Source organism: Pinus tabuliformis, chromosome 9 (assembly GCF_031772625.1).
Source record: "Pinus tabuliformis cultivar Carrire ecotype Pingquan chromosome 9, CPIR1, whole genome shotgun sequence".
In the NCBI taxonomy this organism is placed as follows: domain Eukaryota; kingdom Viridiplantae; phylum Streptophyta; class Pinopsida; order Pinales; family Pinaceae; genus Pinus; species Pinus tabuliformis.
The window spans coordinates 966500343-966528219 of NC_142307.1; the positions used below are offsets into that span (position 1 = coordinate 966500343).

General features: G+C 35.2%; 1 protein-coding gene across 1 annotated transcript; it reads left to right on the forward strand.

The window, feature by feature from the left end:
- Window positions 1-469: 469 nt before the first annotated feature.
- On the forward strand, window positions 470-27253 carry LOC149151945 (pentatricopeptide repeat-containing protein At4g18520, chloroplastic-like). Its single transcript, XM_089443324.1, has 9 exons — window positions 470-593; window positions 1445-1452; window positions 1616-1891; window positions 1985-2035; window positions 25261-25492; window positions 26340-26410; window positions 26511-26786; window positions 26880-26950; window positions 27115-27253. Exons 1-9 carry the CDS (start codon window positions 470-472, stop codon window positions 27251-27253), a joined length of 1248 nt encoding a protein of 415 aa, XP_089299450.1.
- Window positions 27254-27877: the final 624 nt, after the last annotated feature.

Below are 27877 nucleotides of genomic sequence, written 5' to 3' on the forward strand. Positions count from 1 at the left end.
GAAGGCAGACTGGTTATGAAATGGATTAAGCTAGGTCGTAAACTACTGGGCTTGCGCAGATGCCGCTTCCATCGCCACCGCTTTAATTGTAATAACAATAACCGTACATGCCATTTCCTCATCCTCCATCTCGATCTGCGCACACACACACATACGATGCGATACCATCATCATTAGTATACCAACGAGATGATTCGCTCGGCCTTTCAAAGCTCAATGACATCCACACTCCATTCTTCTACCACTCATAACGTTTTCAATCACATTCCTCTGTAAGCTCGGCCGTTTAAAGGCGGCGCTCTCCATATTACAGTTTGCAGACAATAGCATCGGCTCTTGCACCTATGTTTCTCTCTTGCAGTGTTGCATCCACCAGAAGGCCTTAGGACAAGGCAAATTAATCCACGCCCACATCACGCAGAAGGGATTTGCTGCCACAAACACACTTTTACAGAATACGCTTGCAAACATGTATGCCAAGTGCGAAAGTGTGGTGACTGCCCACAGAGTTTTTGAGGAAATATCTGAAAAGAATGTTGGCTCATGGACTGTGATGATTTCAGCATACTCACGCTATGGCAATGTCGATATATGTATGTACCACTACGGCCACGACTAATGATTTCCGCGTATCATCCACGTTATCTCGGACCGCAACTTTCCCGCGTTCATTTGAAATTTTATTTAATTCACTTCACTTCGTCTCGCCTGTCCGCCTTTCCTCATCCTCCATCTGGATCTGCACACACACACACACACATGCGATGTCCATAAGTAGTGCTTAGTAAGTGTGGTCCGATCAATCGCCGCTTGCCATTTCCTCATCCTCCATCTCGATCTGGACACACACACATGCGATACGATACCGACGAGAATGATTCGCTCGGCCTTTCGAAGCTCAATGACATCCACATTCCATTCTTCTGCCACTCATAATGTTTTCAATCACATTCCTCCTTCTATATGTATGTACCGCTACGGTGACCACTAATGATTTCAAAGAAACAAGCACGCGTATCATCCGCATTATCTCGGACCGCAACTTTCCCACGTTCGTTTGAAATTTTATTTTATTCAATTCAGTTCACTGTGGTCCTATATATATACAATGAACGAAGACAAGGGCTCACTTCACTGTCGTCGTATATACAACGAACGAAGCCAAGGGCTCACTTCACTGTCGTTGTGGTCGTATATACAACGAACGAAGCCAAGGGCTCACTTCACTGTCGTCGTATATACAACGAACAAAGCCAAGGGCTCACTACAGTACATCGCTAGTATTATTGTCGGTCCTCAGATGAAATGGAGTTTTGGAGTAAGTTGCATGTGGCTCTGTTCCTCAGATCTTTGTTGGAAAATATTTCTGTGGTTTTCTTTACTTTTGGGTGCAAGTAGTTGCAGCTTGTAAGTAGTTGGTTTTCTTGGACTTTTGATGAATCAGGTGTGGAGGTAAAACTTGGGGAGGTTGAGAGCTATGATCCTGGAGATGGTAAATATCTCCACTTATCCTAGGCAAGTATCTTTACCAATTTCCATTTATTCTTACTGTTCTTATTTTTAAGTTTTGTTGCTGTTTTATTTACTGATATTTACTATTAATTAAACTGTGCAGGCAGCCCTGGGTGAGATCCAAAATGCCAAAGGAGGTGAGAGAGCTCTCCTCCATGTTCATATTGATAACAAGAAAGTTGTGCTTGGTGCGCTGACATATGGGAAATGCGACCAGCTTTCGTTGGATATTATGTTTTCCAATCCGTTCAAGCTTTCACACAGTTGCACCACACGAAGCGTTTTCTTCGTTGGTTATACGGCAGTGGTGTCCACGGAGCAAACTCCTAACAACGAAGGGCAGACTCCTAAAGCTAAAGGAGCAGTAGCTGCCAAAGAGGTATTTCTGCGTTTTTCCCCTTGGAATAATTAACAGCTATACAATTATTATATTGTCTCCGGGATGATATTTATGAATGAGCGTTTTATGCAGTCACCAGAGCCCAGTACTACAGCTAGATCAGGAAAGAAAATTTCCCAGCATGTCTGCAATACCTGCTCGAGGTGGGTTCAATATATATCCGTAACAAATAAATGATGGGTGTAAGGTTTTATGATTTATTTTGTATTTAAGATTTTACGTGTTTGAATACTATGATTTATTTTGTATTTAACTTTTCACGTGTTTGATAATCTGGATGAGGCGGCCTAACCATTGTATTTAACAGGAACTTTGCAACAGAATCTGCATTGTCACAGCACAACGAAGCTAAGCATTGCCGAAAACAAGTTGACTCATCAGAATAAATTCATGGGACATCTGGATGTGTGGTCGACTGGCAGAACGAATCGGTTCCAAAGAAATAGTGGAAAACTTGTGAGATTTTGGGAAACATTTGGAATCTGTAGTACATGGGAGGTGCTAAGTTTCTATTTTGTAATTTCTGCAAAGGATGGTGCTAAGTTTCTGTTTTGTAATTTCTGCAAAGGATGGTGCTAAGTGTCTGTTTAGTAATTTCTGCAAAGGATGGTGCTAAGTTTCTATTTTGTAATTTCTGCAAAGGATGTGATGGCAATATGGTGGTAATATAAGTTTCTGTTTTGTAATTTCTATTGTTGCGTTTTACATTAACATATCCTATTTCTATGTTAGCATTGTTATACAGAAAGGGCTTAGGTTGGATGCGCATTATTCTCACATATCATGCTAGTATGTACTAAAAGTGAATTTGAAAAAAATATACTGTTACATATCATGCTAGAATATACTAAAAGTGAATTTGAAAAAAATATACGGTTAGAACTGAAAGTGTAGTGCGAAAACCCCTATTTTAAAATTACAAATGATCAATTTGAAGTGCACTGCCGTAGATGTCGAAGCAAAACTTTCTCTGTGGCTGGGTATATCCACGAATATGTCGTAAAGTTTGAAAGCTAATGTTCTCTTACTCTTTCCAAAATATCATCACAGGAAAAATTATTCCTTCAACTATTAAACGCTTTGTTGTAAATCTCTGTGGAGGAATTAAGCAGCAGTTTCATTGTTTCCATTGTCAAATTTAATTATTTATTTTTTTCATCATTTCACTATTTTATTTGTGTAAAAATGTAATTAAATAAAATTTTGATTATTTCAGTTATAGAAAGATTAATCATAATTATTTAAAAAATAGTTAATAATAAGCAAATCAATCTTTTTCTACCAATTTTTTTTTATATTTGTAAAATGGGGGTTACCTAGGCCTAGATAGGTGAGTAACTACTGGGAGAAGAAATATTCCCATGCTCATTGGGATGTGAGCATGAGGGAGCCTATTTGGAGCTATATGAAAATACTGTGTGGAGAAATATATCCATAGGTGGAGACACTGTGTGCTTTGGATTCAGGTAGTGTTTATCAGGTGGAGACACATTGTGCTCTGGATTCCAATAGTGTTTAGTAGGTGGAGACATAGTGTGCTCTAGATTCCTATGAGCCAGGTTGAGAATTAGTAGAGAATTTGACTTATCAATTCCTAACAGGTGGAGACATGTTGTGGATTCCTATAGTGATTAATAGGTAGATATGTGCTCTAGATTCAAGCCTGGTTGTTGCAGGGAGAAAGACTTATAATCAATCTAAAAACAAATATTGTTAGAGTTGTAACAGAAGTTGGAAATTTTACAAAGGGTGTAGAAATTATTAACCTCTGAGATTTAATACTAATCACTTGGGTAATATCATAGTTAATGACCCTGCTTAGTGATAATTAGCGCCATGTGGCTCACACCAATTATTATGTGTAGTCTCTATATAGAAGTGAATTATGGAGAGGAGGTGCATGGTGTTATGTGGAAATTATTCATGTCGGTAAATGGAAGAATATACGTTATGATGGATGGAGACATATCCCCACAAGACAGGAAAGCCTTGGAATTTGGTGATAGAGAAATGTATGTCTCAGGGAACAAAGGAAAGTACATTATGGGTGGGAGGTGGGGATATTTATGTTTTAGGAGATGGAGATATTTATGTTATGGGGAAATGAAGATGGAGATACGACTATTTCATGGGATGGAAATGTGGAGAAACAAAATGGATTATATCATGGAATCATTGAACTGCACGAAGGCTCAGGACCTAGTGGGGCCCACGAACTAAGGTGAGGTGGCATATGCCATGTAGGTCATGTAAGGCCACATGGATGTTGTGTGGGGTCCCATATGACGTATATATGTGATGTGGAAAGGTTTCTTACATGGCACTCTAACAACATGACACATGGAAAGTAGAAATGTCTTTTTGGATGACAAGTGGCAGGATTTTAAGTGGCACATGACATCACTTGAGGATGCCTCGTGGAAGGGTAACATCATTTTGACATCAATATGATGTTAGAAGGTCACAAAGGTATATACGGCATGGAGCTAGATGACATGGATGTTAGGTGGTGGCACAGATCATGGCATGTCATCCCCAGATAGAAAATGTGATGTCAAATTTGGCACCCACGGATAGGAATATTTTCATTAGCACTTGTTATTTAGCTTCGAGTTCGTGTGTGGTATAACTAGGATATGGGCATGGACTGGCAGAAGTGTTATATGGGGATTGATTCATTGGTTGACATGAATAAGTTTCTCACGTCATGGATATTTTAGAGCAGAAGGATCTTAGAGGTTTGCAGTAGTTGCATGGTGCCATAATGGGTGCCACGTTGGACTAGAAGTAAGGACTTATTGATGTGGCAAGGATTAAGGGGCCAAATTTTAAATGGGAAAAAATTTCAACCTTGGAGTCAGAAAGGTGAAAATTTGTATTTCCAAAAATATTTTGACGAGTTGGATGTGATGGTGTTATCCTAAGTGAGTTCTGCACACTTTGGGTAAGAAAGCATTTTGTAACCCCGTCTTCATAATGATACCCTGGAGATTGGGTTAGTTAAAATTAACACCTCCCGTTAGCTGGGAAAAACCAAAGTGGTGGGAGGGAGTGTTACATGTTTTCCAAGAGAGTTAGTGACAAATCAAGGCACCTAGTTTACTTCCAACCTGATTGAGGGGATAATGAAGCAACATCACATTCACCATTGAAAGTCCACGTCCTACTACTCCCAAGAAAATGGGTAGGTAGAGGCCACTAATATAGAATTAGAAAACACTCTTATTAAGGTAATTAGTGGAAGAAATAAATAATAGGAATAGAGACTTGTTGAAGCCACTTGGGCCTACAACACTAGGCCAACTCCATTAGTTTCACCCCCTATGATCTTGTTTATGGAAAGAAGGATTTGTTACCAATTGAGTTTGAATACAACACTTTGAGGATGGCATCTCAGTTAGACATGGATTTTAACAAGGAATGGGTTGATAAGATAAAATATCTAAATTCCGTAAATGAGTACAATATGCAGGACTTGTTGCATGCCACGGTAGTCCAACTATAAAGAAAAATATAGCATGATAAATACATCATAATTATAGCTTTCCAAGAGGGTGATTTATCTCTCTTGTACGACTATAGGTTCAAAATATTCAAAGGAAAACTCATGACCAAATGGTTGGGACCTTACCTAGTGGAGAAATTCTATGATAATGGTTCTATTAGAATCAAAACCATAGATGAGGAGCATATACCACTATTAGTGAATGGTTACATGATGAAGGTTTATAGAAATCCCCTTTCCATGGATGATTTATAGTTTCAATAATCAAGAAAATAAATGTGATTAAGAGCACTATATCTCTCTATTCATCCAAATCCTAATAAACAAAAAGAAAAAGAAAAATAAATAAACGATCTCAAGTGAAATTCTCTGTTGAGGCACTTGAGATAGGCTCACTGATTAAAAACCTCCTTAAATGTTATAGGAAAGTCCAAAACTTCTATAGGGAGGGCTCGCATTTAAAAAAATCTACAAATCCAAGTTTTTTTTAATGTTTGGTCCAAATAAAAGCACCAATAAGGTCCTAATGATTTCCCTTTCCATGTTCAAGCTTCATTAATGTGTTCCTCTTACTTTGTTCACCCTATTCCACCTTGTACCGCCCCATTTCTTTCACTTTTTCATCACATTCAAAATCAAAACCTTCTCCAACCACATTTCCTCCATACCTTTGAATTATGAAGACACATACATCACTTGATGACATTTTCACCGATCTTGAATGATCTCTATACTTGCTACAAGATACTAAATAGTATTGTATCAAGTTGCAAAGACACTGTAGACCCAACTTTTTCAGCACACAAGGATCCCTTTGAGGGGACTCTATTATCCAAAAAAATCCATAGCTCCATAAATACCCTCCAATAATGATGAAGAGGTCTTGAGTAGCTACAGGATCCCATATAGAATGCTATATGATGAAATATACATGACAATCAATGTCTAGAAAACTCCTACTTCCATGGAATTCATCAACATCGAGCATCCAAAAGGTAAAAATGAGGTATGGATCCTTAAACTCTCTCTCTGAGTTCATTTAAATCATAGTGAAAATTTCGTTTTGAGCAAATCAAGGTTGAAACAAACTAGCCATTGAAATCCAACTGAGTAGCAACCAAAATCTAACCAACATTCAACACCCACTTTTCTAAAGTTCTCTTCCCATGTGTGACAAGTAGGTAAGACAAATCGGTTATTCTCTCGGAATTATTTGAAAAGGTGGCCATTTTCTTTTTATTATGTAATGATCAAGGTGGGAGTATGATCGAGGATTACATTAGGGAGTGGAGTGGTAGATGGGATAGATAAGTGTTGTGCACTAAGTCCCATCTATGCCACCCTGTCATTACATTATTCTTCATGTCCACCATCATTGTGAGAGAAAAACAACAGTAATCACCTTGTTGAAAAAGTGAATGTAGCTGATAGAAACCACAATTTGCTTTGAATATTGTCATAGGTTGGTACAAGAGTTATCACAAATTATTACAAACATCTATAGGTCTACAAGGGTTTACTACAGAATCACATAAACACTACTAGATTTCCCTCACCAAGCTCTCTACATGTGTTAAAAAGTTTGGTGCCCCAAAACAACTCCTAAATTTCTTACCAAGTCTTCTTCCCAAGAAATTATGTAGTCTACATAACATGTTCTATGTTAAATTGGGCACATAGTCTAAAGAGAATAAAAAAATGTTTCTATGTCAAAGTGTGAGTGGAAGGACAATAGGTTCACCATTTTATTTTTTATAATTTATGTTTGATTTGTTGAAAGTATAGAATCAATATAATGTTCATATTTTGAAATGTTTTCCATTGTAAGAGGCACATAGAGGTGGTACAACAAGAAACCTTGTTTCCTGTAGTATCATAGTCATACCACCTACTCTCCAAAATTTTCTAACCGCAGAGTAAACCATTCAGTTTAAATAAGTTTTAGGAGTTATAAGAAGGAAAATTCTAGGTGTGGTTTGAAATTGTTTTCCAAAATCTAATTGAGGAAACTTTGTGAGAATAAAATGAAGAGAAGTTTTAACAGGAGAGAGCCCACTAACGCAAGCATAATTTACAAGCACCCTAGAGTTGTAACTATATTTGAGAATTTCTAGTAGTTAGTGTTCTTTGAGAAATTCAAGGGGTTTAATGATGAATTGGAAATGGAATTTTCCATTAATTTGCAAAACCCTTAAGGGCATGAGTTTTTCACTGCAATCAAGGGATTAGTAATTTACTTCAATGAGGACAAAGTGAGCAGAATTAGAACTCTCCCTAAGGGACATCATTGGAACAAGGAAAAGAAGTAGGATGCTATCGCTACCAAGAATGTTTCTTCCTACAAGATGAACTACCTGATGAGGATAAAAATGGAGGGAAAGCTTGCATGATCCCTGGGATGTGGTAGCCTACCAAAAATTCAAATACATCTCTTGTAAGGGTGGATTTATCATAGTCTATTCTTAAAAATTTAGGATGTGATATCAACTAAGATTCCAAGCCCACCTCCCAACCTATGAAAAATTGAGTATCCTATTTTTCCTCCTTTAATATCTGAAGGAGATAATTACTAAAGTAAAGGAGGGAAAATACATATATTCGGACCATCATGGCCTAATTAAATTGATTGTAACTGATGCACTAGTAGGCTTACAACATTTGATTTCTTGGGCCAACTTTGTGGATATGGATAGACAACATTTCTAGAAGCCCAAGCAGAACTCAATAGGCCTAAAAGGATTATAGCTAAAAGTAGGAAAGGGAGGAAGTAGTCATCCCCTAAAAAAAGAAAAAATACAAACATCTTGGAGGAAGCAGGAAAAGAGGTAGTAGCCACCTTGGAAGGTTAGTATACCTATCAAGCCCAAGGTGAGTAATCATGTCCAAAAAATTGCTATACAAGGAGAAAGAGCGCTAGAATCAAATTTAGTGGAAAACCTCAACCTCCTTCTGCCACTCCCATTGCAATAGAAGAGACACTTATCCCTAAATAGAAAGTGCAACAAGGAGGAGAAGTGCAGGGCATGCCATCGCTACAATAACCAGAAACTAAAGTGTAACAAGGAAAAATGATAGTACTTCCCAAGGAAACAAAGCAGCTATAGGAGTAGTTTTTCTAGCTATAGGATTAACATATAGAGCTACATGAGGTAGAAAAATATACAAAATAGTCTGCACCAAGGAAGCCACCTTCATTATTTTCCTGGCCATTGAGGGATGATCCTCTTGTTGCAGGGACATCAGGTAGAGTGATTCCTGCACATCTGGTACCTCAATTAATGATTGAGGTGGATATGGCTAAAGTAGAAACCCATAGTTGGAAAATAATTTCCCAAGATAAAGGGTTGGTCAATATTGCTAGCATGGAGGACGAAGTCAACAAATTGAGGGAGGAAATGGCCTTCTTGAACATAGAAGAAACCAACAGAAAAGAACACATTTATAAATAAAATCAATACCTAAGGAATCAATTGCGATAAGCACAAGAATGTTAAAATAAAAATGTGTTCAGATTGCAACAGTGGATACATCCTTAGCAACCATGGCACACCTTTCCTTAGAGGCTGCCAACTATAGGAATCCTACCAAGGCATATCTATTGTTCCTAAAAGAGTAATAGTGTAGATTCCAGATTAATAAAATAACTCAAAGAGGCACCATACATTTGTAAGAGACCAAACACTTCATAGACTTATAGCTAGAGTGTAGCATGGAGGACAAAAAAAAATTGGTTGAATTCTATATGCATAAGCTTGTCCTCTCCAATATGCCCATATGGGACTCAAATCCTTACTTGGTGGATGCAAAATTGTTCACATTATCATCTTGGTTAAGACATGAGGAGATTAGAGAAGAAGAAGTGAAAAGGACCTCGAAATGGGATTTGAAGGAGACATTATGAATCAAACCAAAACACCCATCTCCTTTAGTGCTTGTTGAATCCCATGCCATTCTTGCACAAGACCCTGAGCTAGGACTATTTGGAAGAAAAATCAAGTAGAAGCCATCATCCATTTTGAGGACACCTTCAAATTTTTGGGAGAAGAAATTTAACAAGCCTACCAGAGAAGATGGCAAGGCCTATCTCACTACATGAAGATAAGTATCACTCTCCTGATAGACTCCAAGCAACACTAGCAAGAAATCCTTTGTATAAGAGGATCATCTAGAGGCATGGGATTCAATGGAAAGGAATCATTTTTAATCCACCTCTACTGCTAGGGATATAGGAGCATCAAATACAAGAAGAAGAACCTCAAGTATGGAAGGACATAGAGGAGAATGTATGATTCTACCTAGTAGGGGAAGCCACAACTAGCTCATCCCAGGATATCAAGCAAAAAATCAGAGAGCTAAATGAACAAGAGTAGAGAAGATAAAAAGAAAGATTTTCTTAAGGATGAGTAACATTTCCAACAGGGGGTATGATGGGCCTCCAAAATAGGTAAATTATAAGGCCCATCATTCCACTCCTAGGCACATTAAACAATGTTTGACCCCACATTTTGCACCTAAGAGTATATTTTCCTAGCTTAATGAGTTCCTAGAGGACTTGATGTGGTTTTCATGCTTTATGTACCTTAACATGTTTATTGTGCATGATCTATAAATATATTGAGAGATTTTGAGGAATCTAGCACTCGAAAGATTCTAGGGACTTGCTCCCTACAACAAGAAGACTCAAACTCGATTGGCTCATGGCATTTAATGCCTCCCCCTGTTGATGCAAGTTAGATATAGGACAATATCCCTTCTTTTCTTTTTTTTTTAGGGAAATGCAACCCTACTGTCAAGGATGCTACTCTCCCACCTGATGTATAAATAAGAGATTTGAATTGGCCCTAGAGGCAGTAGTAATAGAGAAAGAATAGATTAAGATTTTGAGTATTTATGAGCAAATTTTGTAGCATTGTAATTTATGATGTAAGGTAGATTTTCATTTAATGGAAATATTTCCTCATTTTAGTCCATAGCTTGATTGTTCTTAAGGGACTTTGAGCATTCTTGGGTTGGGCCCACCCCATGCACTTCAAATCCCTCGTGTAATTTTTTGATATTATTTTAATTCTTTACATTTTCCTTGTTTATATTTTGAATCAGCATCTCTAGAAATTATAGTTTAGTAGCTTTGTGCATGGTTAATTAGGTAGTTTTATGAGCTAATCTTCTTTGTAGGTCATTTATACAATCTGTCACCCTTCTTGATCATTCATATCCCATATCATTGCATCTTTAAGTCTTTTTTTTTCCATTTCATTTCCGTCGTTGTTACAAATTTTACAATTTGATGTGTTACTGTGCAGCTGATATTATGGTTATAGAGGATAGGCAGAGCTCCTAATTATATGCATGTTTATCTATAATATTATTTCAATTTCTTCTTTTTATTTCTAGAAACATTAACATTGGTGTAAAAATACATTACAAAATATTTTGAGAATGCCCCATTACCCTCTTTCCCCTTGCCTCATCCCTAGCACAAGTTCACTCAAATGTATTCTTTGTAGCATTAATGCTTGGAACAACATTTTTGAAGTTGTGTGGGATTCTTAAGAAAGCTAGGGAGAAGGTAAAATAATTTTTATTATCATCAAACTTAGCATTAGGGATTATGCTCTAGGATCATATTCTTTAAAGCATTTTTTCATGGTTTAATAAAGTGAACAATCAATATCCTCAATAAAAATAACATACTTGGTGGTCCTTATGAGTAATTTCCTTTAGTTTCATGTTTCCATGGATCTTGTGAGATCTAAATTATAAACATCTTAGCCTAAAGAATAAGAAATTGATGCATTCATGCTAGACCATTATGAAGCTATGTGCCTATAAATCGAGTAGGGTTCTTCATCACTTTTACAATATTTTGGTAGAATTATCATCTGTCAAACAAGGCCTCAAAATCTACTACAATTTCTTCTTTTCTAATTGAGAGATGATAGATTGAACATGACTCCCATGTCTAATAAAGATTGGGGCCTCTATATATGCTCAAATTATGAATATAATGCATGTAGTACTCATGCATCATATGTATACATAACTTACATCCTCTCTTATGTAAGTGTCCACAAAAAGCTTTGATTATGTTATTGTGTTTAAAGTTGTATCAGGTCCCTCATCCACTTCACCTTCTCATACATTAAAACAAGCCTCCTCCTTTGTTTATATATTTACTGTGTTCATTGTACATATAATTTAAACGTTTATTATTCCACTTGTATTTATTTCTATTTGCTTTATTATTTACTTTTATTTTAATTATTTTTTAATTTTATAAAAGAAAATGCTTTATTTGTAATTTTTAATTTTTTTAATTTTCAGCATATTGTTAGTTTTGGAGGCCATGCTTTGGAAGGTTTTATTTCAAGTTTTATTTAGTCAAATGAGGTCTAAGATGACTCATTGAAAGCTAAAATCATGGAGAACAATATGGAAGCATCAAATCAATCAGATTCAGTCATTTAATGGCCCAAAAATTTAGCAAAAGTCTAAGTAATGAATTTGCAACCAAAATTGGTTTCATTGAGTTTGATTTGGGAAAATTTCATTAATCTGAAAGAAACATTGTCGCTAATTCATTCTCTAGATTGTTCAAGTGCTAATCAAATCTCTATAGGAAGGAAACCCAACATGGAACCTCTTTTATTTTAATTTATCCAATTTAATTTTTATTTGGGTAATTTGTTGAGAGAATTGGGATTTTATTTAATATGAAAAAACATTTATTTTATTCTGAATTTTGATTGGTTTTGATAGGGAGCAGGTGCAAAAATAAGCCCCAAAACCTTTTGGAACAATGATATTGATTCAGTAAAGGAGAAAAACAGGATTTGCAACTCCTGAATCGATGGATCTAAATTGCTTTCAACAACTCTCCCTTTTTGGAGATTTCTTGTAAATTACAAATAGGAGTTTGGAGAAAGAGAACATGGTTCCTCTTTTCTGCAATTTTGATACTCTGAGCACTTTGTAAAGAGGATTCTAGTAGTAGGTTAAGGGGAATACTCAGATTTGAGTGTATTGGGGGTTTTCCTTTCAAAATTCAACAATTGTTAGAGATGTAGAACTTGCACTTTTGCAGCTCTTCTTTTTGCTAGTAGAATTGATCATTTTGGAAAGATTATTGGAGATCTATTGTAAAAGAGAGCAGAGAATCCAACTTTATTAATTTGTATGCAAATATTTTATTTATTAATGAAAATTTCATTAATTTAATGACATATTTGTACCAATTATCTCATATTTTGCACTTTTGTTGGATATGAGAATGAGTATCTTTTATATCAGCAATTTGATCTATTGGTCTCATAGATTTGTTATTGATTTCTTATTTACTCTTGTGCTTAATCAAATTTTTGAGTAACTATTTACTCAAAAATTTGCCATCTAAAATTGATTTAATTGTCATTGAAGTGTATGAACTATTTCTGCATTTTGATGACCTATCTTTCACTATTTTGAATCTTTGAAATGAAGCATGTGTTGCACTTAAATATCAGTTGTGAGAACTAATTCGGCAACCATGATATTCATCTTAAAAACATGTTAAATCCCTATTATTTTAATCAATTTGCTCTTGATTTGGGTAAGATATATTTCTTGGCCTAATCAAGATAGGATAGATTAGAATTTTTGTTGCTTGTTGCATTCTAGATTAATTTTCATTAAAATTAAAAAAACATTTTTAGAAGTCTCCTTATGTAGGAGCATCCTTAGGTGTGGCTTGGATGAACGATTAAATCAGCTTAAGGATTATTTTCTTGCAAAAGCTCTGTAAGAGGGTAAATCCGATATCTCTCTTCTTGTTGGTAAGTAATAGAAATACCACAAGTTAGCATGGAGAGTGAGAGGTAACTAGACCCAATAGAACTAGTTAGAACCACCAATCTAAACAGAAAAGAGTTTGATTTGGGGCTCTGACCAGGTGGTCTCCCTGATGTTGATGAAGTCATTTTTGGTCATCAACATAATGAAAAATAATATAATGATGCAATATGGATCACTTGGTAGAGTCTCAAACAATAAAGCAGAGGCATACACAATATACCAAGAAATTACATAAGTCATCACATTAAATCTTAGACAATCAATAATTGTTGGGGAATCCACTCCTATAATCATGAATATCCACTTTCATTAAGCCATAGTAGATTATGGACTTAAATCTATCTTTAAAAGGAATTAACTAGCATCAAACCACACTCAATAAATTCGTTTTTTCAAGTGTGACAAAATAGAAAAAGAGTAGACTCTCTAGCAAATCAAGACATACATTAACAAGTTGTAACTCTACTAATCAATGGTCATGTTTCCTACCTCCCTATATTCTAACCGTGGTTAAACGCATAACATGAGAAGGGAATGTGGTGGCATCGATCAGTGATCCAATAGGAAACATGAGTGAAGAATTTATGGCACACCATCATGATCTCCTCCACATCCTATATCTCTATCATGCTTACTCAAATCACTCCTCTTTGCAGATGGTACACATGAACTTGGATCCCAAAATAATACTTTACATCATGCATCCTCTATCTCCATCATGCATGGCAGTCATAAGACATTTCCTATCCATGGTAACCATAATGCAAGTAGTTACTTTCAACACATTTAGGATCCACTTTATTTTGAATATAGCCTCTCGTAGTGTTATCCATCATCCCAACCTTGTCCTCAAGGGTAGAGAGACTTTCTTTTGTCTCGTCCTATTCCTTTGTATATCCCCTAGCCATTATTCTCAAAGGAAATTTCTAAACAGTTCTGAGGTAGCAGTCAATTCATTGGATTTATGTTTATCAACCAAAATGGACCAAGACATTAAAAGGAATAAACAAGAAAATCCCTTCAATCAAATGGAAGTATTGGAATATTTGCAGTAGTAGGTTAAACAACTTTAGCTCCAATAGGCTCATTTTCTTCCAATTTGACCTCCAAATAATGGAGGATGAAATGCAATCACAAAGGTTCTGGATTAAAGGCTTAAAATTATCAAGTCAACAAGCTCCCCTCTTAGCTAACTCTTCAACAAATTTAATTAGTACCTCTTCTCTAACTCTAGACTTAAATGCTTGTCCATGGCCAAAATCTTCCTCAAGTTGGGTCAGAAATTCTCCAAGTTAATTTTTATCAAAGTTAAGATCTATAAAATTTTGGAAACTTTCTACTTAGTTTATACAATGAAGCATATGGAGGATATTTCTTTTAGGTTGTTATATGTTATAATACATGGTCCTTTGGCTCTTCTATAAGAATTTAGCCTAAAGGAAATTTTGATTTTTAGCTACACCCGAAACACAAATTTATATTAATACATTTTTTTTTGGTTATGGTTAAACATAAAATAATGAATATTAATAATTTAATATCATTTAATAAATTATTCACACTTATAAAAATTAATAATGGATAATAATAAATATCATTAATATATACCACATAAAAATTACTAAAACACTAATAAAAATATATAATACTAATTGTTAATGATATATACTATTAATTTTACCAATAATAATGAAATATTAAAACATAAATATAAATATTTATTTTTATATTTATTACTTGTGTTTAAATCATCGTGTTTTATAATTAACTATAAAACATAATCAATTATTTGCTAAAGATTATATTTATTAGTGAAAAAATAACAATTAGTAGTTCATTAAACTAGTAAATATATCACAAACCTTGATAACTAGTATATTTCCTAGTCATTTATTGTCTACCCTGATTTGCTAGTATATATTTATTTCTATTACAAAGAACTAGGATTATACTATCATTAATCATTTTCTCAAAAATATTATACAAATGTTTTAGTTTTTCTTTTTTCAATGAAAAATTCTTCAAAATTGTATTAGTATATTGGCTTTCAATGGTTGTCTCAATAGTTATTTTTCAAATCATTAAATACTTGGCCATTTCAAAAAAATCACACAGGCCCCTTAAAATGCCTCCATCATTGATCAAGGTTCCCATTTTAGCTCCCAAGATTTCTAATAATTGATATGAGGCCAATTTTGATAATGAGGTTCATTGAACTTTTAAGGTCATTTTTCTATTAATTAAAAATTTTGTGTATTTAGTGAATTCTTTTACAATTTTTTTTCATTTAATTTCACCTTACTATAGTTAAACCCTTGTCCTCTCATTAGCTACAATAACATATTATCATTGCTTTCCCATGGATTCATAAGGCTTTAAACATCATCAAAATACTACATATTTTGATATTCAGACCTCCTCGAAAAACTACAAATCTACTTATTATTTTTTCTAAAGGTCTCAATAGTGCAACCTTTACTCTAGTATCATTTGGTGACTACTTAGATACCATAATTTTCATCAAGACACACTTATCCAAAATTCCTCTTGGATTTACTAATGAGGCCAAGATATGGCTACCAGTGGCAACCAACAATTGCTTGTGTAGATTATTACATAGTTGGACAAAGAAGAACATAATTAACATGTGAATGCATGGAATTTCAGTGTGCCTAACCTTTTATAGTAGTACCAGCGTGACATCCCACCATAAGTAACAAACTAGGTTAAATTGCTATATATATATATATATATATATATATATATATATATGCACAAACCAGTGAAAATGTATAGTACAATGCATTGCTATAAATAATTTGTTCTAAAATATTTATGAAGTCCATATTTTATTAAATTTGGATTAGTTTGTCTAAGCCCCTCCATAGACAAGAAAAAAAAACATTGCTAGAGTTCAAAATTATGGTTTCTAAAGTAAAACATATAGTTCCAAAAGTGCTAATGTCATGTTGCAAAATTGTACTTTTTTATTCAATATTAACACTTTTGAAATTGGATTTTGCATTTTTTAAATTTGATATGGCACTTTTGGAACTAGATTTTTCACTTTGAAAATCGATAATGACACTTTCAAAAATCTAATTATGCACTTTTAAGAACCAAAATCTACACTTTCAAAATTTGATTTTACATTTTTAATATTGACACTTTCATAATATGATTTTGCAAATTTAAAATCAAATATTTTCACCTCTACAACCAATATTTCCACGTTATATACCTTAATTGTACACCTAATTATCTATTGCATTTAATAAATATTATTTAAAGTTTGTAAAATTGGATACATGTCATCTACAAGTGTAGTTCATCATTCATGTTTTCATAATTTTGTGTGTTTGTAATTATATGGATATTTTCATTATCTCATATATTACTTTCCATTGTGACATCTATAATAAGAATTGTGTTTCTACATAATTACAAGTTTTTGTAATTATATAGAGCTTTTCATCATCCCATAAATTATTTTCCATGGATTTGTCCAAAATAATTATGCTTGTACAATCACAACTAATTAATATAGGAGGTTCATCAAGAACTTTTCTCGCATTGCATATCTTATTACTTCATTGCAAATGAAATGTAATAAATTTGAAATGACAGGAATGTGCAGCTAGTTTTGAGCAATTGAAACAGTTGTTGACAAATGCTCCAATGTTAAAGATTGCATATCCAGACGAAGAATTTGTGGTATGCGTAGATGTTTGCAAGAGAGCACTTGGTAAATTTCTTATGCAAGAAAGACAAGTAGTGTGCTATGAGTCACGGAAATTGAATGAGCATGCGCAGAATTATCGGACACGTGATCTTGAGTTGGCAAAGATCGTCCATGCATTGAAGATGTGGAGGAAATATCTTCTTGGCAGGAGGTTTGTATTGATGAGTGATCACAGTGGGTTGAGATACTTGTTCGATCAGAGAAACTTGAATGCCAGGCAAGCTAGATGGTTGGTCACGATCAGTGAGTTCGACTTTGAGATTAGGTACATCAAGGGTAAAGAGAAAAAGGTTGCAGATGCTCTTAGCATGGGGGTACAGGTGAACCATACAACAGTTATGAATTCTTATGGGACAAACCAATAGGATCGGATCATACAGGCAGGAGTGCAGGATGACAGATACACGGAGCTTATGCACATATTACAACAGGGTACAAGTGATCAGGATGTGGACTATCATCTTACAACATATGGCTTAATCAGATTTAGGGACAGGATGTGCGTCAAGCGGTAGTGATCTCAAGAATACTCTTGAGAGAGTTTCACGTGAAACCGTATTCAGGTCACCCAGGGTATCAAAAGACATTGACAACAGTGAAGAAGTTTTATTATTAGTTGAATCTGAAAAGGACGTGGCAAAGTTTGTAGCTAGATGTTTGGACGGTCAGCAGGTGAAGGCAGAATGTAAGCATCCAAGTGGAGTACTATAGCCGATTGTGATTCCATAGTGGAAATGGTAGGTCATTGCCATGGATTTCATCACAAATTTGTTGAGGACTTCTAGACAACATGATTCCATCATGATTGTGGTGCACAGGTTGATAAAGGTAGCACACTTCATTCTAGTGAAGACTACTTATTCAGCTAGTGATATAGCAGAAGTCTTCATTAGAAATGTAGTGTGCTTGCATGGTGTTCCGAAAAATATTGTGTCATACATGGATGCTAAACTCACTTCCAAGTTTTGGAATGAGTTGTTTGCAGGTTTAGGGACAGAGTTGGCCTTCAGTACAGCTTATCATCTGCAGACAGATGGACAAACAAAGAGGGTCAACAGGATATTAGAGGACATGTTGAGGATGTATGTGATGCATCAATGACAAAAGTGGGAAGAATATCTTCCACTGATTGAGTTCGCTTACAACAATGGGTATCAAGAATCTTTGAGGATGAGTTCGTTCGAAACATTGTATGGGCAGAGTTGTAATACTCCCATCAGTTGGAGTGATCCAGTGAACAGGGTGTTGATTGGACTGGATATGTTGACAGAGATGGAACAACAAATGCAGATTATCAAGAAGAATCTGAAGGCAACACAGGACAGGCAGAAAAACTATGCAAATCAGAACAAATTGTTTAAGGAGTTTCGGGTTGGGGAGCAGGTGTATTTGCACATCAAGTCGAAGAAGAGCTCATTGTGGATTGGATCGTGTGCCAAGTTGACACCTCGATTTTGTGGACCTTTCAAGGTTCTTGAAGGATTGGACCATTAGCCTATCAACTTGCACTGCCTCCAACAGTGAAATTCCATGATGTTTTCCACATGTCATTGCTTAAGAAATATGTTAAAGAAGTTGATCATGTGATTGATTGGTTTGTATTGCAGGTGGAGTCAGATGGAGAATTCCAATCGGAACCTCCATGTATACTACAGAGAAAGATGATCATGCTCTGGAACCGAGCAATCAAGCAAGTTAAAGTGTAGTAGAAACACTTTGGGCCTGATAAAGCTACATAGGAGATGGTGGATCAAATGTGGGCTATGTATCATTCTCTATTCGCTGGTTGAGCAAATGTTTTTGGTATATGTTTTGGTGTGATGTTTTTTTATATATGTACATATGTATATGGATGTAAATACCATTATGAGTTGTGTTATAAAGCTTCAATAAGCTGTATGGGTGTCATATCATTATGGTTGTCATGTGGTTATGTTATGTTGGTTTGCTTTTCAGCAGGTTGATCATTGTAAACACTACATCGAACTAAGTTATAAAGCTCCATAGGCAGTATGTTTTGCTTACAGCAATCTTTATTGGTTGTAGATGTGATTGAACACCGAGGACGGTGTTTCCCCACGAGGGAGGGTTCTGTAACAACCCTGGTAAAAATTCCATATAAATAAAATTAATAAAGGCAAAATAATAACCATGGTTATGGGACACTTGTTCAAAGTTAGATGTTGGGAAAAACATCATAGTGTGGGTATTCATTTGGTTTACTCTAGCTAAAGAAATTGGCGAATGCTTTGGAAAAGCATGAATCATTAATTGACATTTTATTTATGAAAATAATCGAAATTAGGGGAAAATGAAAGTGAAAGGTCACAAGTTGCATGTGACGGGTAAAATGAAGGAAAATAATGAAAAATGAATAAAATAAAGGCTTCATTAATAAAAAAAAGTGTCTAAGGATCAATTGGTACATTCTGTCAGTTCAATTTTGGAGCTCTCCATCTATTCTTTTTGTCTCTCACTTTTGGACACTTAGAGTTTTATTGGAGCACTTCAACATTGGCTCAAGAAAAGCAAAGGAAAGCAAGCATCAGGCAAGGAAGAGCAGGATCAAGTAGTTATAACGGAATTATTTGCAAGTATCGATTTGCATGTGTGATTTCCTTGCTAGTTTTGGCATGTATGGTTATGCATGTGTTGGTTCTCTCGTTGCTATGGGCATGGGTTTTGCTAAGCGTGACAATGTTTTTCAACCTAGCGTTGCCATTTTTGGATAGCCATGGTGTGATGGGGTTCTCATGTTTTGGTTGAGCTATATTGTTCGATGAATTCGAAACTGAGTGAGGTGGATCTCTAAAAGAAAGAACACATGCCCTAGTGATCCCTGAACCAAACTGTGGATTGTGGTAAAGCCTTGTCTTAGTAACCCCTAAACCGAATTATGGGTTGCGGTAAAGCTGTATTTTGTGTTGCCTCAGTAGGCCTAGCAATCCTTGACCCGTGAATGGCGAGATATACAGTAACACCTAGAGGTGGGTGCCCTTGATTAGGGCTAGGAATCATTAGACGGTGAATGGAAGGATATACGATAAAACCTAGAAAGTGGAGTCTCAATTATGGCCTAGTGATCCCTGAATCGGACTGTGGATTGCGGTCAATCCTAGAGACTAAGAGATAGTAAATTTCTCAGAATGTAGGTGGAGAAATCGAGCGAAATCCTTGCTTGTTTAGAGTCTAGTGATCCGGCAAGGATTGTAGTAAAGTACAGTTCTATTGATGAGGGTGAGGTGATTGATTGGTTTGTATTGTAGATGGAACCAGATGGAGAATTCCAACAAGAACCTCAGTGTATATTGCAAAGAAAGATGATCATACTCCGGAACCAAGAAATCAAACAAATTAAAGTGCAGCGGAAACGCTTTGGGTCTGATGACACTACATGAAAACTGGTTGATCAAATGCGGGCTATGTATCCTACTCTATTCTTTGGTTGAGCGAATGTTTTTAGTATATGTTTTGGTGTGATGTTTTTGATATATGTACATATGTTTATGGATGTAAACACCAACATAAGTTGTTATAAAGCTCCAAAGTATTCTGTTGTAAAAGTACATCACTCTGTAACACAAAAATAATAGCGCATTGGATAGGATAAAAGTCATCTAAATGATACCTTAATATGGATCCATAATTTTTTCACATGATACTTTAATATCGATTAATAATTCTTCCACACAAATTAAGAATTGAGAATAGAGACTTCCTAAATCAACACATGCCCCCAAAAAAGTGATTCAAACAAAATCTAAAATGTGAACATATTTCAAATCAAAAGTATTTTCTAAATTGGGTAATTGACATATTTCAAAAAGGCAACACTTTCCAGTAGGCTTTTGGCAGATGACCAAAAGCATAAAACAATTCCATTCTACCATTAATCAAAATTAAATTTCTGTATAAAAATATTTCAAACAGAAAGCATTCTCTAGATTTTAGATTAACATATTCCAAGGAAACACTCTCCCTTTAGATAGCGAACGTTTGGGTGCGAAGGGCATAAATGTCGTAGTAGATGTGTAAATTTCAAAACATTGAAAAAGAATGAAATTTAATTTCTCCATCTAAAAAAAAAAACTGTTACTTTTCTCGTTAAAAACCAATAGAAAGACCTTCCTCGGTAAAGGAAAATAGTGCATGTAATTCAACTAACACATGAAATTTTTAGATAACAGACAATCCTTGTGATGTTGTTCTTCAACTACCCATCAAACATTATTACAATCAGTGTCTACATAAAAAGCACACTTGCTTAGTACGTTTTCACATCTGCTTAGTGAAAATTTGACCCCAAAAACTAGTAAGCAGCTTATCTATGGGAATCTCCTTTAAAAAATCACACAGCTAAAACACATCTCGTAGGAATTTATAATTTTATGTTATGGTCATGGGAATCTCCTTTAAAAATTCACAGTGAAAAGTTAAAACACATCCTTAGGAATTTATAATTTTAAATTATCGTACTTCTTATTATTTAAGATGCCAAAGCTAAAATTATTTAACAAGAAGTTTAGGAATCTAGAGAACAGGTTAAGGGATAGCTAAATATTAGAATAGCTCAAGATACAAAGAACATGTCATGTCTTTCACCCTAGCCCAGTGTATCAGAATAATGACTAGTGCAAAGTAGCTCACTCAAAGAGATGTGACAATAGAGAAATTGACACATCACTTCCATCTCTCACCGTAATAGTAGCCCACTTGATGAAATGTGACATCAAAGAATACGTCACATCATATCCATCTTTGGAAGTAGAATAGATCGCTTGAGCAACATTTACCTTTATAATCATAGCGACCTCCATAACAAGTAATGACTTTCCAGATGTGAGAATGCCAGCGATGAATAAGCAATCAAAATCATCATCTTTCCTCACAAGAATTTGGCCTCTTTCAGTCAAATGAGTTTATTTTTTAGATACGATATGACATCATTTTATTTTTATTTCAATAGCAATCCAGGTAATCACAGCTCACAGACCATTCTATTTTAACATCGAACCCTCCAACATCACACTTTTCATCCAATGTAAACTCGTGTGGCACTAAAAGATATGTAAAGCATAACACCCCCAAGATAAAACCATTGTGTCTACCCCAGGACCATATCAAATACCAACATCCAAAGCAACATAACCAATAGAAATTGTACCGTGTTATACGTTCGAGAATTCGATATATTATCATAACAATCTGACACATATATCCAAAATCGTTCTCAACATATTATCGTAAAAATCTAACACATCCAAAATCATACAGGTCTCTTGCACCACACCCATGCACACTCAAATAAATTGGTTCCTAGCCATGAATTAGTCGTTTAACATAATGACAAGGGATAAATATAGTCCGCCGCCATACAATGAAGTAGGGAAAGTTTATACATTGTGCTACACAAGCATATTTAGCTGAAAAACATAACTACTTTGAAGATAAATCTCATACTTTGATTTGTGTATATTACGAAGAATACTCTAGAATATTTTTTGGAGGTTAAATCCTTACCATCCACCTAATAATTATTGGTAATTAAATTGAACAAAGTGAGATTAAGATTATGAATATTTTATAATACTTTATATATATATATATATATATATATATATATATAGATATATATATATATATTTTTATATTTTATTATAAATAATATTATATTTTTATTTCAGAGGTTTAAAACAAAAATCTCTCACTAACATAATAAGCATTAGTGATGTCCTTATAAAATATGCATAACATATTTTGTGATATGCACAACAAAATTGGACAAAGTGAGACTATTATAAATATTTTATAATATTTTTAATTAATTAATTAATTATATATAATTATAATTATAATATTATATTTTTATTTCAATAATATTTTGTTTTTATTTTACTTATTAATTTAAAATTAAATATAATTGATAATAATAATATTGATAAAGTTAACTTAAAAATAATAATGTTAACACAATCATTATTATTTAAGAAAACACAGTAAAAATTATATTATATTAATAATAATATAGATAAACTTAATTTAAAAATAATAATATTAACACTATCACTATACGATGAGTATTTGTATTTGTGTAATCATTTGAGAGAACACTGAAAATCAGCTAAAAAAGAAAAAAATGGAAACCGGACTAGAGCAATGATAGCATACAGTAGAATAGAAACTTTTGCGGGTATGATGCTACCTATCAGACAAGGGAAACAAACGAAACGAAGCAACCAATATGCGTGACGATGACATGACATGACATAACAAGCAACATTAACATAGTGTTAAGTGTGGTCCATTTGCGGAACACAATTACCTATAGAACACCATGGAAGCGAGATAATAGTAGTAACAACGGTACACATGCGATATCATCATCATCATCATTACTAATATGGTGAATAACGGGAATCATCGTCCTGCTGCGATTTCTTCTTCATCATCATGAGCAGTATGCAGAATATTATTTAGTTAAATTAAATTTTATATAAAGAAGTTAGAAAGATAGTTAAATATTGAGTTATTCCTTAATAGTTAAATAAGTGTCATGTAACGTCTTTCTAACTGAATAATCATTCATTCATATTTTGCAGATCGGTATCACTGGATCTATAGTTATGGCAATCCTTAATCATCATCTGATATTTGATAATAATCAATGATGTAACTTCACGGCATTCAAGTCTCCCGCGTTCTCCATAAATAGTGCTTAGTAAGTGTGGTCCGATCAATCGCAGAACAGCCTATCAACACCAGGATCATCGCCGCTTTAATTGTAATAACAATAACCATACATGCCATCTCCTCATCCTCCATCTCGATCTAGTTTATAGCATAGTTACCAAATTCGAATTCGAATTCGAATTCGGTACGGAAAAAATTCGATTACCTAAAATTCAATACCGAAAAAATTCGGAAATATACATATTACAACTATTTAAATATATGTTTTAACCAAGAAAAAAATTGAACTAACCATTAAAACTATTATAAATTATATAATATAATATTCAATAAAAATTAAATTTCTATACAAATTTCATATTACAAAACATACCCATTTCATATTATCATAAATTTTATATTTAAATAAAGTCAAATATTTTTTCAAAATTTAAATTGTTAATTAATAATTAACCAAAAAAAATCAAATTCCTTTTATTTAACTTAAATAAATATATCTCTCACAAATACTTACAATATAATTTGTAAATTAAAAATCTAAGATATATCAATATTATGTTTTACAAACGTCCATTTTCTGGTAGCTTTTCGCTATATCTCATAATTCCTAACCTATTTATACATCATAAGCGGTAAGTTAATATATATATCATAATCCCTAGCCTATTTATACTAACGAATTTCATCAAAACCTTTGCCATATAAATCATAACCGATACTTTGATATGTATCACTCCGCATTTCATTAAAAACTTGCCATCTAATTTACGCTCCAAAAATTCATTGCAATCGGCACTGTTCTCCCTGTACCGAACTTCGAATCAGCGAACTATTCGATGAACCGAATCGAACCACCGAATTCTCGATTTTTTTTGACGAGTACGACCGAATTTGGTAACTATGGTTTATAGATGGGGTTTTCCACTCGCGGCCCCTCCTTCAACGTGAACACCACTGGCTAGGAATCTATTTGGGCATAGATTTCTTTCAAAAGGACAGTTGGCGCTAGTGAAACGAGCTTGCTCTATTTCAAAAGAGGTAGGGGAGGGTCCCGATAGGCCACCCTTCCACTCTAAAATTGACCATATCTTCCACCTCCAGTTGGCGCTAGTGAAACGAGCTTGCTCTATTTCAAAAGAGGTAGGGGAGGGTCCCGATAGGCCACCCTTCCACTCTGAAATTGACCATATCTTCCACCTCCATTTTTGGGTAGGGCCCTACCTCCGGAAGGCAGACTGGTTATGAAATGGATTAAGCTAGGTCGTAAACTGCTGGGCTTGCGCAGATGCCGCTTCCATCGCCGGCGCTTTAATTGTAATAACAATAACCGTACATGCCATTTCCTCATCCTCCATCTCGATCTGCGCACACACACATGCGATACCATCATCATTAGTATACCAACGAGAATGATTCGCTCGGCCTTTCAAAGCTCAATGACATCCACACTCCATTCTTCTGCCACTCATAACGTTTTCAATCACATTCCTCTGTAAGTTGGGCCGTTTAAAGGAGGCGCTCTCCATATTACAGTTTGCAGACAATAGCATCGGCTCTTGCACCTATGTTTCTCTCTTGCAGTGCTGCATCCACCAGAAGGCCTTAGGACAAGGCAAATTAATCCACGCCCACATCACGCAGAAGGGATTTGCTGCCACAAACACGCTTTTACAGAATACGCTTGCAAACATGTATGCCAAGTGCGAAAGTGTGGTGGCTGCCCGCAGAGTTTTTGAGGAAATATCTGAAAAGAATGTTGGCTCATGGACTGTGATGATTTCAGCATACTCACGCCATGGCAATGTCGATATATGTATGTACCACTACGGCCACCACTAATGATTTCCGCGTATCATCCACGTTATCTCGGACCGCAACTTTCCCGCGTTCATTTGAAATTTTATTCAATTCACTTCACTTCGTCTCGCCTGTCCGCCTTTCCTCATCCTCCATCTGGATCTGCACACACACACACATGCGATGTCCATAAGTAGTGCTTAGTAAGTGTGGTCCGATCAATCGCCGCTTGCCATTTCCTCATCCTCCATCTCGATCTGCACACACACACATGCGATACGATACCGACGAGAATGATTCGCTCGGCCTTTCGAAGCTCAATGACATCCACATTCCATTCTTCTGCCACTCATAATGTTTTCAATCACATTCCTCCTTCTATATGTATGTACCGCTACGGCGACCACTAATGATTTCAAAGAAACACGCACGCGTATCATCCGCATTATCTCGGACCGCAACTTTCCCACGTTCGTTTGAAATTTTATTTTATTCAATTCAGTTCACTGTGGTCCTATATATATACAACGAACGAAGACAAGGGCTCACTTCACTGTCGTCGTATATACAACGAACGAAGCCAAGGGCTCACTTCACTGTCGTTGTGGTCGTATATACAACGAACGAAGCCAAGGGCTCACTTCACTGTCGTCGTATATACAACGAACGAAGCCAAGGGCTCACTACAGTACATCGCTAGTATTATTGTCGGTCCTCAGATCAAATGGAGTTTTGGAGTAAGTTGCATGTGGCTCTGTTCCTCAGATCTTTGTTGGAAAATATTTCGGTGGTTTTCTTTACTTTTGGGTGCAAGTAGTTGCAGCTTGTAAGTAGTTGGTTTTCTTGGACTTTTGATGAATCAGGTGTGGAGGTAAAACTTGGGGAGGTTGAGAGCTGTGATCCTGGAGATGGTAAATATCTCCACTTATCCCAGGCAAGTATCTTTACCAATTTCTATTTATTCTTACTGTTCTTATTTTTAAGTTTTGTTGCTGTTTTATTTATTGATATTTACTGTTAATTAAACTGTGCAGGCAGCCCTGGGTGAGATCCAAAATGCCAAAGGAGGTGAGAGAGCTCTCCTCCATGTTCATATTGATAACAAGAAAGTTGTGCTTGGTGCGCTGACATATGGGAAATGCGACCAACTTTCGTTGGATATTATGTTTTCCAATCCGTTCAAGCTTTCACACAGTTGCACCACACAAAGCGTTTTCTTCGTTGGTTATACGACAGTGGTGTCCACGGAGCAAACTCCTAACAACGAAGGGCAGACTCCTAAAGCTAAAGGAGCAGTAGCTGCCAAAGAGGTATTTCTGCGTTTTTCCCCTTGGAATAATTAACAGCTATACAATTATTAGATTGTCTCCGGGATGATATTTATGAATGAGCGTTTTATGCAGTCACCGGAGCCCAGTACTACAGCTAGATCAGGAAAGAAAATTGCCCAGCATGTCTGCAATACCTGCTCGAGGTGGGTTCAATATATATCCGTAACAAATAAATGATGGGTGTAAGGTTTTATGATTTATTTTGTATTTAAGATTTTACGTGTTTGAATACTATGATTTATTTTGTATTTAACATTTCACGTGTTTGATACTCTGGATGAGGCGGCCTAACCGTTGTATTTAACAGGAACTTTGCAACAGAATCTGCATTGTCACAGCACAACGAAGCCAAGCATGGCGGAAAACAAGTTGACTCATCAGAATATATTCATGGGACATCTGGATGTGTGGTAGACTGGCAGAAAGAATCGGTTCCAGAGAAATAGTGGAAAACTTGTGAGATTTTGGGAAACATTTGGAATCTGTAGTACATGGGAGGTGCTAAGTTTCTGTTTTGTAATTTCTGCAAAGGATGGTGCTAAGTTTCTGTTTTGTAATTTCTGCAAAGGATGGTGCTAAGTGTTTGTTTTGTAATTTCTGCAAAGGATGGTGCTAAGTTTCTATTTTGTAATTTCTGCAAAGGATGTGATGGCAATATGGTGCTAATATAAGTTTCTATTTTGTAATTTCTATTGTTGCGTTTTACATTAACATATCCTATTTCTATGTTAGCATTGTTATACAGAAAGGGCTTAGGTTGGATGCGCATTATTCTCACATATCATGCTAGTATGTACTAAAAGTGAATTTGAAAAAAATATACTGTTACATATCATGCTAGAATATACTAAAAGTGAATTTGAAAAAAATATACGGTTAGAACTGAAAGTGTGGTGCGAAAACCCCTATTTTAAAATTACAAATGATCAATTTGAAGTGCACTGCCGTAGATCTCGAAGCGAAACTTTCTCTGTGGCTGGGTATATCCACGGATATGTCGTAAAGTCAGAAAGCTAATGTTCTCTTACTCTTTCCAAAATATCATCACAGGAAAAATTATTCCTTCAACT

Bases quoted from the DNA above. Each gene is read 5' to 3' on its own strand.
- LOC149151945 (XM_089443324.1), top strand. From the start codon at position 470: ATGTATGCCAAGTGCGAAAGTGTGGTGACTGCCCACAGAGTTTTTGAG. The intron at 1,892-1,984 runs GTATTTCTGCGT...CGTTTTATGCAG, and splicing joins GAGCAGTAGCTGCCAAAGAG to TCACCAGAGCCCAGTACTAC. The intron at 2,036-25,260 runs GTCTGCAATACC...TCTCTCTTGCAG, and splicing joins GAAAGAAAATTTCCCAGCAT to TGCTGCATCCACCAGAAGGC.